This window comes from Lagopus muta, chromosome Z (genome assembly GCF_023343835.1).
Source record: "Lagopus muta isolate bLagMut1 chromosome Z, bLagMut1 primary, whole genome shotgun sequence".
NCBI lineage: Eukaryota > Metazoa > Chordata > Aves > Galliformes > Phasianidae > Lagopus > Lagopus muta.
The window spans coordinates 68,648,132-68,665,765 of record NC_064472.1 but is presented as its reverse complement, the minus strand read 5'-3'; the positions used below and the strand labels follow the sequence as shown (position 1 = coordinate 68,665,765).

General features: G+C 38.7%; 1 protein-coding gene across 6 annotated transcripts in view; it reads right to left on the bottom strand.

Moving 5' to 3' along the window:
* Window positions 1–1,096: 1,096 nt before the first annotated feature.
* The window catches only part of C9orf72 (C9orf72-SMCR8 complex subunit), a 59,648-nt gene continuing 43,110 nt past the window's right edge, over window positions 1,097–17,634 (bottom strand). Inside the window, exons 1-11 of one of the 6 annotated variants that reach the window (XM_048931422.1) lie at window positions 14,160–14,272; window positions 12,902–13,397; window positions 9,962–10,021; window positions 9,023–9,118; window positions 8,347–8,411; window positions 7,178–7,250; window positions 3,995–4,111; window positions 3,061–3,296; window positions 2,513–2,570; window positions 1,783–1,892; window positions 1,097–1,697 (exon numbers count right to left, since the gene is read on the bottom strand). In XM_048931422.1, coding sequence (XP_048787379.1) covers window positions 1,511–1,697; window positions 1,783–1,892; window positions 2,513–2,570; window positions 3,061–3,296; window positions 3,995–4,111; window positions 7,178–7,250; window positions 8,347–8,411; window positions 9,023–9,118; window positions 9,962–10,021; window positions 12,902–13,345 — 1,446 coding nt within the window. In that variant the 5' untranslated portion in view covers window positions 13,346–13,397; window positions 14,160–14,272 and the 3' untranslated portion in view covers window positions 1,097–1,510. The other 5 variants (XM_048931423.1, XM_048931425.1, XM_048931424.1 and 2 more) reach the window with 5 other exon arrangements.

Below are 17,634 nucleotides of genomic sequence, written 5' to 3'. Positions count from 1 at the left end.
AATTGGAAGTCTGAGTTACCAACTAACTCATTGCATAAAAGAGACGCTGGACAGCTATCCAGAAAACAGAAACACACTTCTGTTACAGTGAAGGAATGTTACAAACAATTGTAAGCAATAAGGCAACAGCACCTTCTCAAATCATACGTGTAGCTCCTTTGCAATGAAGACAGAGCTATACGGTTACACTAAAACACAAAACAAATACATTTCTGCTTTGTCCAAAAACAAATATACCACCACACAGCACAGATGAATCTCTGTTCTCAGTATTACACACCAAACTTACCCAAACTGTAAAAGAATAGGTCTGGTTAATCTGACACTGCAACCTTCACGGTTATTGGAGTTCTATACTTCTTTATTTTCAAGCAAAGCAAAGTTGAATATTTGCTGGCTGAACTAATAAGATTGGCAAGATTATTGGCCTGAATTCACTTAGTAAAATGCTAATCATGCAAGCTCAAAGCTGTGCTGATCTCTTTATCGGGATTAATAAATATATTAATCGCAGTGTAAAAAGAATTAGTTTTATCTTCCAGCGCGGCCATCACCCTGTTGTTCTTGGGGAAATTAGGGAAAAGCCTAATGCTTTAATCTGAACCTCATTCCAACTGCCAATAGACAAAGCAGCCGCAGCAGTTTAGACACAAAGACTGATAACCGCTGTTGAATGACACAAAGTTTTCTGCTTTGTGCTTTGAACGAGCTCAATTACGCTGGATCACTGAACACTCAACCGCAGGATGGCTCAACAGCCTGTGACAGAATATTCTAGTTGGCATTTACATGCAGAAAGCTGCTTAAATAATGACACAATTCCAACGTGCAGGGTGCTACCATTATTATGCTGCTAATAGCCAACACATTGCTCGCAGGAACAGCACTGCAGATTGGTTTACTGTACATGTAAAACAAACAAACAAACAACAAACCAAAAAAACAAAACTAAAAGCAGAAAACCAAGCTCCTGACCTTTAAAAGTCCTAATGAAGGAGTAAGTCGTGTTTTAAATGAAGATAAAGGAAGGCATATTTCAGAATTGTATCATATACAAAAGAAAGCTTTAAAAAACTTTTTCAATCTCCTGAACCTCCCAGATTAGAGAGGAAGCATCCTTTGGTTTTTTTTTTTGTGGAAACACTAAAAATTCTGGCTCTGTACTGAGCAGGGGAAAACACACACCTGAAAGAAATCCGTGGGGAAAGAAAACAACAACGCCTTCCTTTATCCGAAACACATTCAAATTTACCTAGTGAGCCCATACAGCAAAGGAACTTCTGATCATGTTTACTTTTACTACCGAAAAAGCACACAGAAAAAGGGGTTCACCCAAACCACCTATCTAGGCTGATATTCCCCTTAACAAGACTGCTTCCGACAGACGGCACCACTACTCTGTTTCTACCCACCCCTCGTAAATCAGGTCAATGATTGTCACAAGCCTGCTGCTCACACCGACAGATTGCTCTCAGCGCCATGCAATATTACACATTAACAGTGGAGAATTTTAAAAGGTCATTAGCATATCACGCTCTTGCACACTGATGTAGAATGGCCTCCCAAAGATGAAGGAATGCAGACCAGGTTTAATCTTCTCAGCCAAAGCCATTATTATGTTAAGATCGCCCTCTGCTGTTAGGTCGAGATCTATCTTTAAGCTACGGAGAGATTTAAAAGGTTTTTTTCCTTTCTGCCTGCAAGAAAATAAAAAGAAGACTCATACAAAAGAACAAAGTAAGTTTCTCGAAGCCTGCTTTCTATTATTATCTGTTCACTTACGTGTCATCCTCTATGTATTTTATTAAAGTTAAAGCTTTCCTATGAAGGACTAGCAGGAACTGAGCAAGGAATGTACTCCTTAGAGACAAGCCAGGTTTCAGATGAAAGATCTGTTAGAAATTATATGAGAAAATTAGCTAGATGTAGAAATTCAAGAATCACTTTAAGAGTGTAGAATAAAAAGAAGCACTGCATACACATATACCACATCCCTGATTACACTACAGTACGTGCATTAGCAGCAGATTCATGGACACACTGAAGATTCATTCTTACTTTGCTTGTTGTTCAGATGCAAGCAATCAATCTGTTTTACAATTCTATTTGGATGAAGTATTACTTTCACTTTAAAAATGGCCTGAAATGAATCTCAGTCTGGTAGGTGTTATTTTTTTTTCAATAGTGTAAACACTGCTGCGCAGTAATAGAAAATATGCTTTGGTTTTATACGTAACAAGGAGTTTCAGTATTATACCAATACCACAAATTACACAAAAGAGTTCTTTCTTTAATCACTTGTATTACCAGACCAACATTTCAAGTGGTCAGTTCTTGATGCCTTCTGCAGCATGCAGAAAACCATCACAGTATCAATTGGGATAACTACTGTAATACTTTGAAGAAAGAGGTACCATAACAGCAAAAGTTAAACTAACACCACGATAAATTGTCACCAGATGTCAAAGCACTGTTCTCTAGTTCTTGTTCTTTCTAGAAAAGCGATTACTACCTGATCCAGGAAGGCTTTTACTAATGTGTCTCGATGCAGGATATCTTGAAAAACATTCCTAATGGAAAAAAAAAAAAAGGCAAAGAAACACATGATAATGCCATGAAAAGACAGTAAATGTCCAACAGTTGTGCATAGTAATAATGTTACAATTTACAATCTGGCAGGAATGCAAAGTGCATTAAAAATTTTAGTGAATTATAATCCTGGTACGAAAGGTAGCACTTTGAGGAGAAATAAGCTAAAACCAGAAAAGCCATCGAGCTTCATCAAATACACTTAGCTCTGGCATAAATGGGCAATAATATTAACATAAATAAACATTTAAAATGGGCAATAATATTAACATAATGCCATCAGAAACATCACAGAATTTCAGCAACCCTTAATGCAACAAAATGACTGAGAGAACTGATAAATTCTGCAAAACAAATTCAATTCCCAGTTGCTTCTTAGAAGCAAAAAATCCTGTACTGTATCAGAAAGTACCCTTTACTATCTCGTCTCAAATCAAGCAACTTTCTGAACTGTGGGAGCAGAGTACATACAAATCTGGTGTGAAGCTCTCATCTGTGTGGATAATAGGATCTTGAGACATTTCTTCATCTGAATTAGCTCTCCAAAATGCTGTCAGCTCAGACCTCATATACCGTCGTTGGTTGTAGATGTGTTCATGACAAGGGGGCATCTGCTTCACTGTATTGACATCTACATCTATGTGTGTAGTAGGGTATGGAGCATACATCACTTGACGGAAGGGCAACACAAAGCTTCCTGTTGCATCCTGTTTTTGGGGGGAAAAAAAGCTGTTTTTAATTTTTTTTTTAAAGCTATATTGGAACAAAACAGCATGAAAATATCAAGCCAATCTTTTAAATTCCACCTCTTTACACATATTTTGTTTGAGACAAACAGCAGTTGTAGTCATTAAAATATCCTTAACACTGCACAATTCCCTTAAGGTAACAGTGAAAGTAAGTCTTGAGGCAACCTGCGTATTACACTGCACTGTCTGCTTCCTGAACTCATTAGCATGACAGTATTATATTTATTTGTCAAGTTTAGACTGTTCTTTAGAGCAAGAAGCATTATTTTTCTATTTACCCTCAATAACTGCTGTAGCTCTTTTAAAATACTTGGAAACTGTAGTACTGACATAGGCCAGTTCTATTCTGGTTCTGTATCCTTTTTGTGACTCTAGTCCCAAGTAGGCAGCAGACTGTTACTCTCATACCTTGAAGAATAGGAATGATTCTAAACAATACACAACAAAAGAAATCGTTGGGTCATAAAAAGGACTGGCTAGGAATTGTAACATCAAATAGTCACAGGCATAAGCTCTAGCATCAAGGAGAACTCAAGAGAAGATTACAAATTTCTTCAAACATGAATGTGTGTACAAATTTGCATCTATATCTGCACACATGCACTCAAAAATGTTCTTAAACCACAGAGGAATAGAACTTTCCTAAATGTACTTACTTTGAGTAAACCTTGAACAAAAAGCCCTGACTCGTACTTGAAAGAAGACTCACTTCTGCAGAGTCTGGAACATTTCCGCTCCGACGGGGTAAGGAACAGGCACAGCGTTCTCACAATCTGCATTGCAAAGAACAGTTTTGAAAAAGAAGAAGATTCCAGCAATTAACTGATCTTCTCATGCAATTTCTGACTTAAACCTGTTGATTAGAAAAGACAAAACTTGAGTGACATCACAGAATGGCTGCATGTTTAAATAATTAAGATGCAAAAGATGGAAATCCAACTTCCTGCCAAATGAAGAAGAAAACCTAAACTTTTGGCAACTTTTTTTTAGCCAGCTACACAGAAGAAATAACTTGTCTTCCAATGCTATTACAAAAACATGAATTACTGTAATTATTCCCTAGCCTTCTAAGCCACTCATTTTATTTACTCCCCATTGGAATGTCAACTATTGTCTCCAATAAGACACATCCAATTTTATAAGCATCCACACTTATTTCCTCATTAATTTCCTCAAACTCTCCATTAAAAGCAACAAAGACATTTAATTATTTCAAGCTCCTACACTGCAACAGCTGCAAGCAATCATCTCCAAACACAAACATATTTCTCACATAGTCAAACGTGTTTTGATGCATGCAAGAAGCATTTTTGTTTGTTTGTATTGCTTTAACAAAAGCTAAGGTTACCATTAAGAAAGTAATTATTTTGGAACACAGCACCATAACAGCATGAGCACGTTACAGATAAAGATCCATCTAAAATGCATGGAAGTTGCTCTGCAGACATCATGAGGCTCATATTTTTCCACAGCCTTTTTTTCCCAAAGCAGCCAGCTTATCAATATACGTGTTAATAATCATTCAGATCTTGAAGCCTCCTTGTTAGTTATTATGCCATCCTGGCAATGTGCAAAACCTACAACTCTGAAACCAAGTGTGCTAATAACTGTTAGCTGACTTCACATAAGAACAGAGTTTTCTTTTCTCTGATTCTCTTGTTGTCCACAGTTATTTTTAATTGACCACCAGCATATATTGTTTATTTGATCAGAGGTGCTTGATCAGCACTGCCAAAGGCACATCAAACACCGCATTACTTCTCCATATGTTTATAAAGCATCATGAGCTGCTTAATTTCAAGTCACAAAACTACTAAAGATGCTGAAAATTTTCAGAATCTTTTAACAAGACATGTTTTCCTGCAGCAAAGAACCCTAAATACTGTAAAATACATAGCATATATGTATAATATAATGAATATATACTCAATAGGCTCAATGTTCTTAATTTTCATTTGATATTCGTAATACGAATATCAAGCACAGATTTCAAAAATTATAGAATAGGTTTCTTTCTCAAAGAGAGTTTTGAATCTCACTGCATGAACTAGAACTCAATTACTGTAGTATTACAATTAAAAGCAAAATCAGACAGAAAAGCTCAATATGCAGAAAGATTTCCTATCAAAAAATAAAGCTACCTGGACATACTGCTTCTCCACATGTACCCTGACAGTAGCATTGTTATGGTCTTCAAGTATGGAACTATTGATACCACATTGCCCAGAGGCACCTGTGGAAATTGAGAGCTTACCAGGCTACACATCTACAAAGAGCTTTACTCTCACACAGTACTGGTGTACTTATTATTTGCAGTGGTGCCTAATACCTGAAGGCTCATTTTTTATACAATCCCTTTTCTCGCTCACGGTGCGGGGCTATCCTGAGTCAAAGGGTTTTATGAAAGGACTCAGCTATGAACAAAGAGAGGGAATTGATTTTGTGAAGTACGTTCTCTAAGAAAATAACAATTTCTTCACAATTTGCCTCTGAATATCCTAATTGAAAACTGACTTCAGTGGTTTTATTAGAGGAGATGGTTATCGTACAGCCTAATTAAATGAAGACAAAAGCAAGCCTTTCTGAACAAAACACACATGCACTACAGTAACCTGTAAAGAAACATGCTAAGAAATATTTCAATGAACTGTAAACAGAAGAGTTATCTCCTCTAGCAACTGATTTCGATTCATACGAAAGTATCAACTTGGAATAATCAAAAAGCTGTGTACAAAAAACGTACCTGAAGAATTTCACATAAGGAAAACATCTTCCCTTGTTTTTTCCTTCACATACTCAGTAAGCTTAAAGTAAACACCAAGAAACTCTCCATATACACATAAACATTAGAGAAGAAGCAGGCCAGGTTATAATTTCAAGTTGGTTCAAATTAAATATTTGATAACAGACTTACAAGCCAGTTGAGAATAATAACAACATAGGAAAAAGCATATCTACCAGAAAAATGTAATCATTTTCCTATTCTGGAATGACTGCTTCCAAGAGTGATCTTTTTTTCCTACATAGATCATAGTGATACCTACAGATTTCACACTTCTCCATTCAGAGGTACAGCTAATGCTGCTTTATTGTTTCTAAACTTGAAATCTCCTGTGCATCATCCCTACTGATAAATTCTACACATATTTCAGCAAGTTTCTTTTGTTGCTATTGTCCTCAGCTTTTAGGGCTGGTACTCTCTGATTTCTCTGGAAGGTCTTCTGAGTCAAACCTAATCTACTCTGTACCTGTTAAACTGTACAGATATTTACTAATTAGGATTTAAACAGACAGCAGATGAAGAGTCAACACAAACACAAATACGAAGACAAAAATGCTGGAACTGATAGTAATGGTTTAAGATTCCAGTAAACTCGCTTGTTTTAATGTGCGCATGACTATGGACACAACAGCTTTGAAGTTCCACAAAGCACAAGCATTTCTTTCATTATGATGAAGCACATTTCTTCCTCAGAACAAACAAAATTATGCAGATAATTATTTATTATACAATATCTGCTGACTTTGCTAAACTCAGTGAATCAGCTGCTACGTGTTCAGACTGTACATTTGAGGTAGCAAAGTTATTTTAGAGGTTCAGACTCATTTATTCCTCACTTACGTGCAGCATCAATTAAATTACACTCTCTGGTTCTCTTATAGTTGCCAGAATACAATTGACAAGGGAATTTTTAGGCAGAATTATCAACAGTAAGATAACCAAACAAAACATTCTCTCTTCCTACTGTAAGTATGCTTATAGACAAACCTTGTTACAATAATATGCTAACACTGCTGATAATCAGCATTTAAAATTCATTTATTGGAAAGTATATTACCTTATTAACTTTTTCTGCGCTGCTTCCTACAACTACAGAACAACCACAGGTCTGCAGATGTGAACTAATTGCACTGCAAATAAAAATAAATGTGGGTCAATGAATTCAACCAGACTTTTCAAATAAAGCCCTTATCATTTTAACAAGAATAAGTAAGAGCTGCTAATCTAACTAACGGCCCTCACACATGCTGAAATCCAAAAGTTCGGCAGCATCTGTATTCTCACTTTGGTGAATAAAAAGATTGCCAGGCAGAACCACCCAACACCACTTACAGAGCTAACAAAAACTGTTACTATTTAGATGTGTTACAGAATCCAAAATCTGGACACAGTCAGAAAGCTTTCCCCAGTATCTGTCAGTAGATGGACCCTATCTCACTAAGGGAGGTTTTGTGAGGTGATTAACCTGTTGTAATAAACACCTCTAATTTATAAGGACTATAACAGCTACATTTGGACTGTGAAATCCTAGAGGTGGACTTTATGCTGGACCTGACACTACTTATCATACCAATTTTATTTTAAAGGATTAGACTAAGGCCACGTGATTTCCTCCTTAGGGGTAGAAACAGGTGTTTGTTTCATTTGGAGGTTACCATAAAAGCATGACTGTATTTTACAGGTTAGTTCTGTTAATATGACAGTCCACTTAGCCTAATCCAATTTTTATTCAGTGGCACTCTTCCAAAGGAAGAGACCAAGTTGCTCTGAAGTACAAATTCTTCTAGTTACACATTAAAAACAATTGGGGTGTGGGGGGAGTATAATTCAATAAAAAGTGCTCTACAGGCCATACTATTAATTAAACACAATTCTGTTTTTTGTTGTTTTTTTTTTTGTTGTTTGTTTGTTTGTTTTGGGGGGGTGGATTTTATAAAGACCTAAGCCTATGATTTACACACTCACAGACTTTAGGTATCAAAGAAGACTTGTATTTCATATGGATTCTACTATCAAGCAAATGACCCTGTGACAATGGCCAGGCAGCTGCAGCTGTTAGCCCAGAGCCATTCTTTTAAGTAGAAAACAACTTTTATAGCATTTTGTAGACTAAAATCTCAAAAAGTCAAACATCTAATACCAGTTCATATGCCAATACAGATTCGTGTACACACATGTAAGTTTAATCCATGTCAGTATGGCATAAAACAAAACTGAAATTCATACTTGAGGAGAAAACCTTCATGACAACTATCCCCAATGTCATCGTCGTTCAGTACTGTGTCACTGATCTGAAAACCAGAGAAATAAAAACAAAGATTAGAAAAAGATGTACATCTCAGAATTAAGTGATTTCTGATTCTGATAGGAGAGGACTGTTTAGGATCTATTTAAGACTGCCAGAAAAGCAGTTTTAAAAAGGACTTCTGACTTTGGCCAAAGCGTTTTGAAAACAACAAAGCAATTTGATTTTTAAACTTTTTTCATCAATGATACAGATTCCTCTCAGTGTTTTTTTCCTAAAGCCTTGTCCAGAATATTCTAACCTAGCCTATGTCACAAGATTTCTACTTCTTCCACATGAACACTAAACCACACTGAAACAGATACCAACATTAAAAGGTGAATACCTCTCCATTCATTTTGTTTTGAATCAAACAGCCTTTCCACACCACTCTTCCTTAGCAAGCATGTCAATCCACGTAGTCCATAGCTCTGACTATTAAAAATGCTGCAAGTACTATTCACCAAACTAAAACTGTTAGGCCATTCCCTAGAGCACTTAGGATAACTCGAAGGGTACAGAAATTTATGACATGTTTATTTTTCCTCCAAGGAGACTACCAAATTGTATTGGCGAAGTCATTTTCTAATTCGGAATGCAAAGAAAACAGGGACTTACATCTATTTCTTCCGGAACACTGTGTGATTTCATAGATGAAAGGAGCTCCATCACAGGAATAACTTCTCCTGTTAGCATTGGAATGATGCTCTGGCCCTGTGCAGTAAATAAAACACTTGAAGTGCATTATAAGAAGTTACTAACAACCTAAACATGCAAAACGTATTTAACTTCCTATTGTGTGGAAGTGTAGTTATCAGTGTCAACTGATCCACAGACTTCTTTGGCATTGCTCATCACCAATTGTGAACTGAAAACATGCATTTCACTTTTCAACATCATGTCTAAAATACACTTCTAAGGTGTTTTGCTGGTCAGTTTGTTTGGCCTACACAGGGCATGTTTGGAATAAGATAAATCTGAGCGTTCCACACCACATGCAATTACTGTTAAACACTGTAGATCCAAAGTCTTACACTAACAATGCAAGGAAAACAAAACCAGGCTATTGGTTATTAACATACAAAATCACGTCATCTTTCACAAGAAGCTGAAGCCACAATTCCACATTTAGTTTCAGAAACAGAACATTATACACTAATCCTGCTACAGCATTCCAACAGGACATATTGTGTACATCTCTGTCACTTGAAAAGGTAACAACCTTTATATGAGGAGAGCGTATACCTATGGAAGCTACTACCTTTATAAAGCTTCAAGTTCAAGTAAAAGAATTCCCCCTTCTGAAACATAACATTCTTCATAGATTTCCACTTCACCCACAAAGTGATGAAAATGCATATTCCTTCATTTTTTTCATAGCTTCCATCATCCTGTCTTCAGAAAGGATGTCTTTTGTGCTTGTCAAGTCACCAGTCAGTCCAAAGTATCTTCTTGGATCTCAAAAATAAAAGGCAGCACCACCAACTTCTACTGTCACCAGATCCAGTCAAACAGTTTTGTGGTGATGTGCCATATGCATCTACCAGACACTCTTACCTGATCCTCCATTCTCTCCGTGCCTTCCAAGACAATCTTCTGGAAATGCTCTTGCCTCTCCTGAGCAAGAGAAGCAGTTAAAAATATAAATGCTCTGGTACTTGGTTATATACGTATGCACACAACAGTCATATGGCACAATTTCTTGCCTGTGGAGTCATGCTTTCGATGTTCAAGTCTTTTTCTTTTACAGAGCTGACATTAGTAGGAAGTGGCTTCATTTTAAACAGATCAATGGTCTCTGCTCCAACCCCCACCAAACCTCTCGCATGCTTGGGCAGGAGTAGCAGATAACGGAGTGTGTGATGACAATGATGAACATTTTCTTCATTAAAGATCAAGAAAATGCCAAATGATCAGAATATGGTGCGGAACTCCATGAATTTCTATGGGTCAGATGGGTCAGGTACAGACTGATGGTTCCTGATACAGTTAAAAAAAAAAAAAAAAAAAAGATTTCCAAAACAAGGAAAATTATGTTTGGGGAAGGCAGGAATACCAAGACTTTTTTTCCACATCTTGAGACACTGACAGGTCTTCAAAACATTGTCTTATAACCAACTACAGGAGACACAAAGCCTCGAACTGCACAAAATACACTGTACAAAAGACAGGACAAAGTTCTCAAAAGAGACTCATCAGCAGCTGAGCCTCAATCACTGGCACAACCAACTCCGCATGCAAAAAGAAAAAAGACAGTATGTTTTACTATACGCTGAGACATTATGGCCTTTTTAGTGGTTACTTTTAGTCTCCTGGGACTGATCTGCTTGGAGTCAATCAAAATAAGGCAGGAAAAGAAGCAAGCTGCAGCAAATTACCCTAAAACAGTTGTAAAACCTGCCTGACCATCTGAAAGAAGCTTCAGTGAAAAGTAATACTGGAACTAAGCAGATTCCTTTGGGGCACGGTGACATTCACTTTGACTTCAGAGTTGGTGAACTATGGCATATTCCTTAATGGAGACACTTTGCTTCAAAAAAGTCAGTCTTCATGGAAAGCAGGCTGAACAAATATTAGCCACTTCTTTCTAGAAATGTAACTGCTTTAGATAAACCTCCAGAACAAAATTCAGACAAATGTAAGTTTTCTCTTCCCATAAAGAAAACTTGCTTGAAGTTGCTTGTCTTTGCCAGAATGAATGCTGTTCCATGTCTTCCCTGGTTTTTGAGGTCAGGTGTTTCTTCTCTACAGATCTGTCTGGAACTGTTGAGTGTCTCTACAGAGAGCTCATGAGAACTGAAAATCACTGCATCTACTAGAAATGCCAGAGCAGATACACAGTACCTTTCAGATACCTCCATTTGTTTAATAGCCGTATTTGCTGAACTACCTCAAAACAAGGAATCACAGTAATTAGGCCTGTTTTTATTCCATATTGTAATTCTACAATGCATGCTGAAGTTTAACCTGCTATTTTCATCTTCTAGTTAGAGCTGCATGTGCAGATATATGCAGGCTTACTTCTCTTCAAAATAAAATAAAATAAGACACTAAAGTGCCTTTTTTGGAATCTTTTGCTTTCTTTCCTTGACCTAACTGGCTAGCTACTTCATGGTCACCTGAAAAAGAATAACAAACAACAGGACCAATTTCAGAGGAAACTAGTAGAAAACATTTTGTCATTCCCAAAGCCACCTGAGGCCATCCCTAGTGTGGGAATAGATTGATACGGATCAATGTCCAAAAAGGGGGAAGATATGTAGCAGTTAAGAAGGACTGACAGCTCTTATCTGACCGCTCACATTACAAGTCAGTGGGGAAGACACTAAATGACAAGAGGAGGAATAGGAGGAGTGTAATCAAGAACAGAAGATAGTAATTTTGATACAAGCTAAAGTTCAGCAAAACAAAACAGCTTTTAGGAATGAAATATGTGTGTTTCTAGTCTACTGAAAATGAAGGCTTATATCTTATTCTTCCTCTGAAAAATAAACCTCGTTATCAAGGGTAGATGTGAAGGAAGACACTGCCAGCCACCATCAGGCAATACAGCAAGAAGCAATGGAAGTCGTTAGTGTAACAGAAAGAAAATGACAATGCAGAATTTAACGTCAGCTTCTTATTTTTGGACTCTAAATTAGTTCAGATTAGAGAACTTAAGAAGGAAGTTTAAAATATGTTTATTAGAGGCCTCAAAACAGAACAGGAACAAACATCAGACAACTACACATCACCACACACATTACAACTGACATGCAACAAACTGCTCTAAGACAACTTGTACTCCATGAAGACAACAGAGATCCTTTTTTTATTTTAGTTTTTATTATTAGAATGTTATTTATTTTTAACAAAAAATACATAACAATTTTCTCTTAATGACCATTATGCACCCAAAGGTAAGAGCTGCAACTCTTAAAAGAAAGAATATTTTAATTTTTCCTTTTTCAGATTCCAGAAGCAGTAATAATTAATTATTAGTAGTGTTATAAAGTAATAATAATATTAGTTTTGCATAATTTAACACCTGCTGAACTCCTCGATGATACCCTTCTAGAGAAACAGAACTGAATACACATAGAATGACATTAATTCCATCAGTTCTCTTCATTAAATTCAAAAATGAAAAAAACTGATTTGAAATAGTAAATTTATAATACTGTCTGGTTTAAACACAACAGTTAACACAGTTAAAAGCAATTATTTAAATCAAATTCAGAGAGATGACAGATTGCACAAGACAGCCAATTTAACATAGTAGCCTGGTACATGCTTAAATAATACTATGTGGCTATAAAGGACAAATCTCCAAGATAAAAATTCTAGCCTCAAATTTGGTGCCATACGGATAACATTTTACTTTCAAAATTCTGTATTTATACAGAAGTCAGCATTCTCTGAATTTTTGTGCATGGATTGCCACATAACAGGTGTCACAAAACAGCTTTGCTCAAGACAACTAGGACAACTGCTTTTAGTAATGAACAATAAACCTACCTTATGCATCCATATTCTTCCTTTCCTTATAATATGTGTTAATCTATCCACGCATACTCTGTGAAGAGGCAGGTAGAAGGAAAGTTCACTTTGTGGAAGTATAATCGATAGTCCGTATGTGCTTCTGTCTCCATTCCAGTTTCCATCAAAGATTAATGACACAATAATTACCCTTTTTTCTGCCAAGACAAAGAACTTCACATCTATTGCACCACTTTCTGCATTCCGAAGTATTTCTCCATTCAGGGTGTGGTTAGCAAGAAAAGTTATTTCACCGTCACTGAGAAGTACCTGATCTGTCTTTGGGGCCCAGATGTGCCGTACTCGGGGGCCAAGGATATTGTCCCAGTAAGCAAAAGTGGCAGCTAATAAAGGTGACTCGCCATTCATAGAGATCTCTGTTTTAGCAACTGCAGGAGATGGTGGTGGACACAGAGCTGACATGGCTGCTTCTTCTCTTGCAAGTCAGCTCACATCACCTAAAATAGAAAGTTTTCTGGGGAAAAAGAAAGGGACAGTGATCATTCATTATAACATTTTGGTTTGTTTCCAAATAAAACTTTAAAAGACAGCTCTGGCTTCTTCACCTAAGATTCCACCATAGGCTTTGTTCAAGAAGGAAGTTCATATGCGTACCTTCCTTATAACACTGCGTCAAAGAGACCTCAAGTAGCCTTTACTCACAGCACAAGCATGATGACTAATATTCAACTGCCGTAAGAAACCCGACAGACGGCTAGCACACAAAAAGGGGCCATCCCGGCGGCCGGGGTACAAGGCGAACCCTCAATCAGCAGCAGAACGCAGCGATGGGAAGCGCTTCGAGTCCCTTGGACACAAAGCCCACGGCACACACCCCAGCAGCTCTCAACGGCACCAAATCGGGCGCTGCGTGACACCACAGAGTTCCACCTTCCTCGCAAGTCACAGCGACATACGCAGAACGCAAATTAGCACGAGTGGCTGTAAAAGCCAAAACGCGCTCATGGGGGCACGAAGGCCCACGGGCAGAGCCGGGCTCTGCACACAGCTGCCGCCCCGCCTTCCCACAGCCAGGCGCCGCCGAGGCCGCTCCTCCGGCCCCTTCCCCACAGCAACGCGCTGCGGGCCGCACCGCCCGACTGCACATCGATCAGCGTTATTTTTCACTTCGGAAAGGTCCCAAACCCTGTACGGGCAGGTTCCCAAGTCCAGTCCTCCACCTGCCCTCCCTCCGCGAGCGGGAAGCCACGGCGACCGGCGGCCGCCACCGCCTCACCTGCGCTCTCACCGCCCGGCCTCACCGCTCCGCGCATGCGCCCTGAGTCACCCGCGCAGCTTCAGCCACAGCGCTGCGCATGCGCGGCACCGCCCCCCGCTGTGTAGGCGCCGCGGGACTGAGCGCCAAGATGGCGGCGTGCTGGGTTCGGTCACCCCGCGGTTCTCATTTGGTTGCTGTGTGAGGTACCCCTTCACACAGGAAGTTTTTAATAAATTAGTATCTTAACAGGCAATGTGTGCAAAACAGTGAACGTGCAATGTTTTGGGCTTCTCTTTGTTTTGTAGAGAACAGCAAGTGCCTCGATGTTATTTCCACAGCGTATCAGGAAGAAAGTCGCTGCAGATTTCTAGAGCTATCTGTTCATAGACAGCCTAAGGAGGAGCAAAACACATTCCTGTCTCTGGTTCTTGAAGATTGTAGAGTCACAGAATGGTCTGGGTTGAAAAGGAGCACAATGATCATGCAGTTCCAAAACCCTGCTCTGTGCAGGGTTGCCAACCAGCAGCCCAGGCTGCCCAGAGCTGCATCCAGCCTGGCCTTTTGAATGCCTGCAGGGATGGGGCGGGCATCCACAGCCTCCTTGGGCAACCTGTTCCAGTGCCTCACCATCCTCTGTGTGAAAAACTTCCCCCTAATATCTAATGTAAACCTCCCCTGTCTCAGTTTAAAGCCATTCTCCCTTATCCTATCACTGTCCACCCTTGTAAATAGCCATTCCTTCACCTCTGCTGTCTTTGGAGGGCCCAAGTCAGGCAGGGTGGAGCAGCCTGGAATTGTCATTTCTGAATTGCACCCTCTCAACCACAAAAATCACCCTTCTCAAAAGGCTGGTCATTTTAGGCATGTTAGGTTTACATTTGTGTGCAAGCAGTTTCTTCCCATGCCATGCAAAAAAGAAATACATATCAACCTCTCCAGCTCCTGTAGTTGTTGGCTATAAGCTCTGTGGTATGCACTGGTACTGAGTATGGCATGTAGTGGTGCAGGAAGCATGGGCTTCAGGGTAAGTTTTGTCTCTAAAATGTCATGGAGCCTTGCATCAGACGCGTGTTGTTACTGCATCAGTTTCCCATTAGAAGATGCTTTAAGGATACTAGATATTAAACCAAGTCATTGTATTTTGTGCCAAGAAACACCAGCACAAAGTAAAAATTCTTTATTTTCTTTTGAAGTAATAGATGTGTCTCTAGCTGCCTGAATGCTGCTAATGGCAGTCTGTATGTCTGCCAGATGTAGCTATGTTGACCTTTTTTTTCTTTTACTTCAGTTTTTAATATTTTATCCAGTCAGAGAGTAACAATCCCATTATATTATGAAATGAGGAGACTAATAATAATTCTGCAAGTGCATTTTGTGGATACATCAGAGAAGTGGTGACAGTCTGCAGTGTAAGCGCAATTTTTTCCCCAGATATCTGGCTGCAAAACCTAATGCTGTGCATCTACAAATAAGTTAATTAGAATGTGGAAGACAGAAAACGAAAATGAGCTCAGGTCTGTGCACAAGACAAAATAACACATTTCAATGCTGTTTATGTTCTCAGTAGGGCATCCTGCATCGTTATCATGACTGATGCCATATTTTAAGGTTAGGGAGTGTGTTGGCAAAAAGGGAAGGGGACGAAACAGAAGATAGAAGAATTCAGCTACTCAACCTGGTTAAGATTACGTGAATACAGAGATGGAAGGATTGTAAAGTATTCCTTCACTATTGTGACACAATGGAATCCCTGGCATGTTCTCAGGCCAGATCTTGCACTCCCCTATCCCCAGCTTCCTACAGAAGAGGGAAGTGGGGAATTTCCACACTGTTCCTCTTAGTGGTTTAAGGCTATAGTTTCACACCCATGTTTAAACAGTGAAGTACACTTTGCACTCTCTATCGTGCTTATGGAGTCTGTTTCTTTACTACTTTTAACTTCTTAGAGGAACCAGAGCAGGAGGCCATGCAAATTGGAGTTTGACCTGTGAATACGAATTAATTCCACACAAATCCTCATACTGATTCTACCCATATCTTACTAGTGGGTACTTACTTTGAGTGATACTTTCATTATCATGTTAATTCTTTACAGTTCACTAAATGCACAGAGTTGGCAGTGTAAAGACCTCTTAATTCACGTGACAGAAGGCAGCCTGCAATTCTAGAGCTGTTCAGTGTAAGTTAATATTCAGGTGTAACTTCAGGGTCCAAAATTTTGGAGAGGCCAAGTATTTTTTTTGCCAAGGGGACTCCTAAGACTTTTTTTCACCATCCTTTTTAATCACCTGCAAAGGGTGATTTAATTTCTGAAAGAGAAATGTGTGTATTCAATCCCATGAGCAAATGGTGGTGTTATTGACAGAAAACTTATGCAAACAGCTGGTGCCTGGTGGAACAATCAGATGATACACCGGACATCCTGTGTCTGGAAAGATGGCCTGAAGTTTTACACAAGAACAATACAGCTTTGTATGGGATGGGTAGATAAGGTGTGTTTTTAGGCAGTAAAGAAAATGAACCCCTGCATAGTTGCTGAAACCACATTGCAATTCCTCTTAAGCTAGCACATATTTAAAAACAGGAAACCAAATTTAGTGTCTCTATATTGACTAGAAATAATTAAAATACCAAATTCCAGATGTAATACAGTTTCTTTTATGAGAGAGCTGTGACCATGTGGGATTTGAGATGTTTCTTGTTGATTCAAGGATGTTTTCCAAATACGGAAAGGCAGTGTCTGTCGCAGTAAGCCCCAGAGTAGCTTTATTATTTGACTTGTCCACTTTCCTCTTTCTGCTTCTATTAACTTTATCTGTACACCAGATCAAGCTCATCTGCCTGAAAACAAATTTCTTTTCTTCTGAATAGACAGACAGACAAAACTAATTATGAATATGATGTACAGAAGCAAACAAATATTGTTATGTCATATTAAACTTAAGAATGATAAAATTGGACATAATCCAAAACATTTTAAAATAAGAGATGAATACTTCGGGAAATTCTCAAATCTGAAGTAACAGAAAGTTACTTCTATGCATGTCATGAAGAAAAAGAGAGGATGAAGTATAACAACACTTCTTATTAGCTTTGCATAAACCACTTCTTCCTCAGGTTCACTTCTCCTCTTGAGTTTTACTTCTGTTTTCAAGGAAAACTGAGATACGCATTGCTGAGAATCTGTGGCAATGTGCTGTTTTTGAAAGCTGTAGATAGCTCCTGTAGTTTTCCATGGCCGGGCTTGCTGCTGGCTATCAAGATAGCTTAAAGGAATTCTGAACGAAGGAAATCTCATCCATTCCTCCATGTAAATGATCCAGTACTACTCTATTAGGGCAGGCAGATTTGGAAAAAAATTTCAAATCCTCTGTATGAGTGCATTGGCTTTATGTCTACTAAGGAGCAGAAGAGTGCAAAGTCTGTCATGGACCTTACACCTGCCCTGAAAGGTTCTCTTTTTGTACTGTCTTTTTGGATGTGGAAGCTTTGG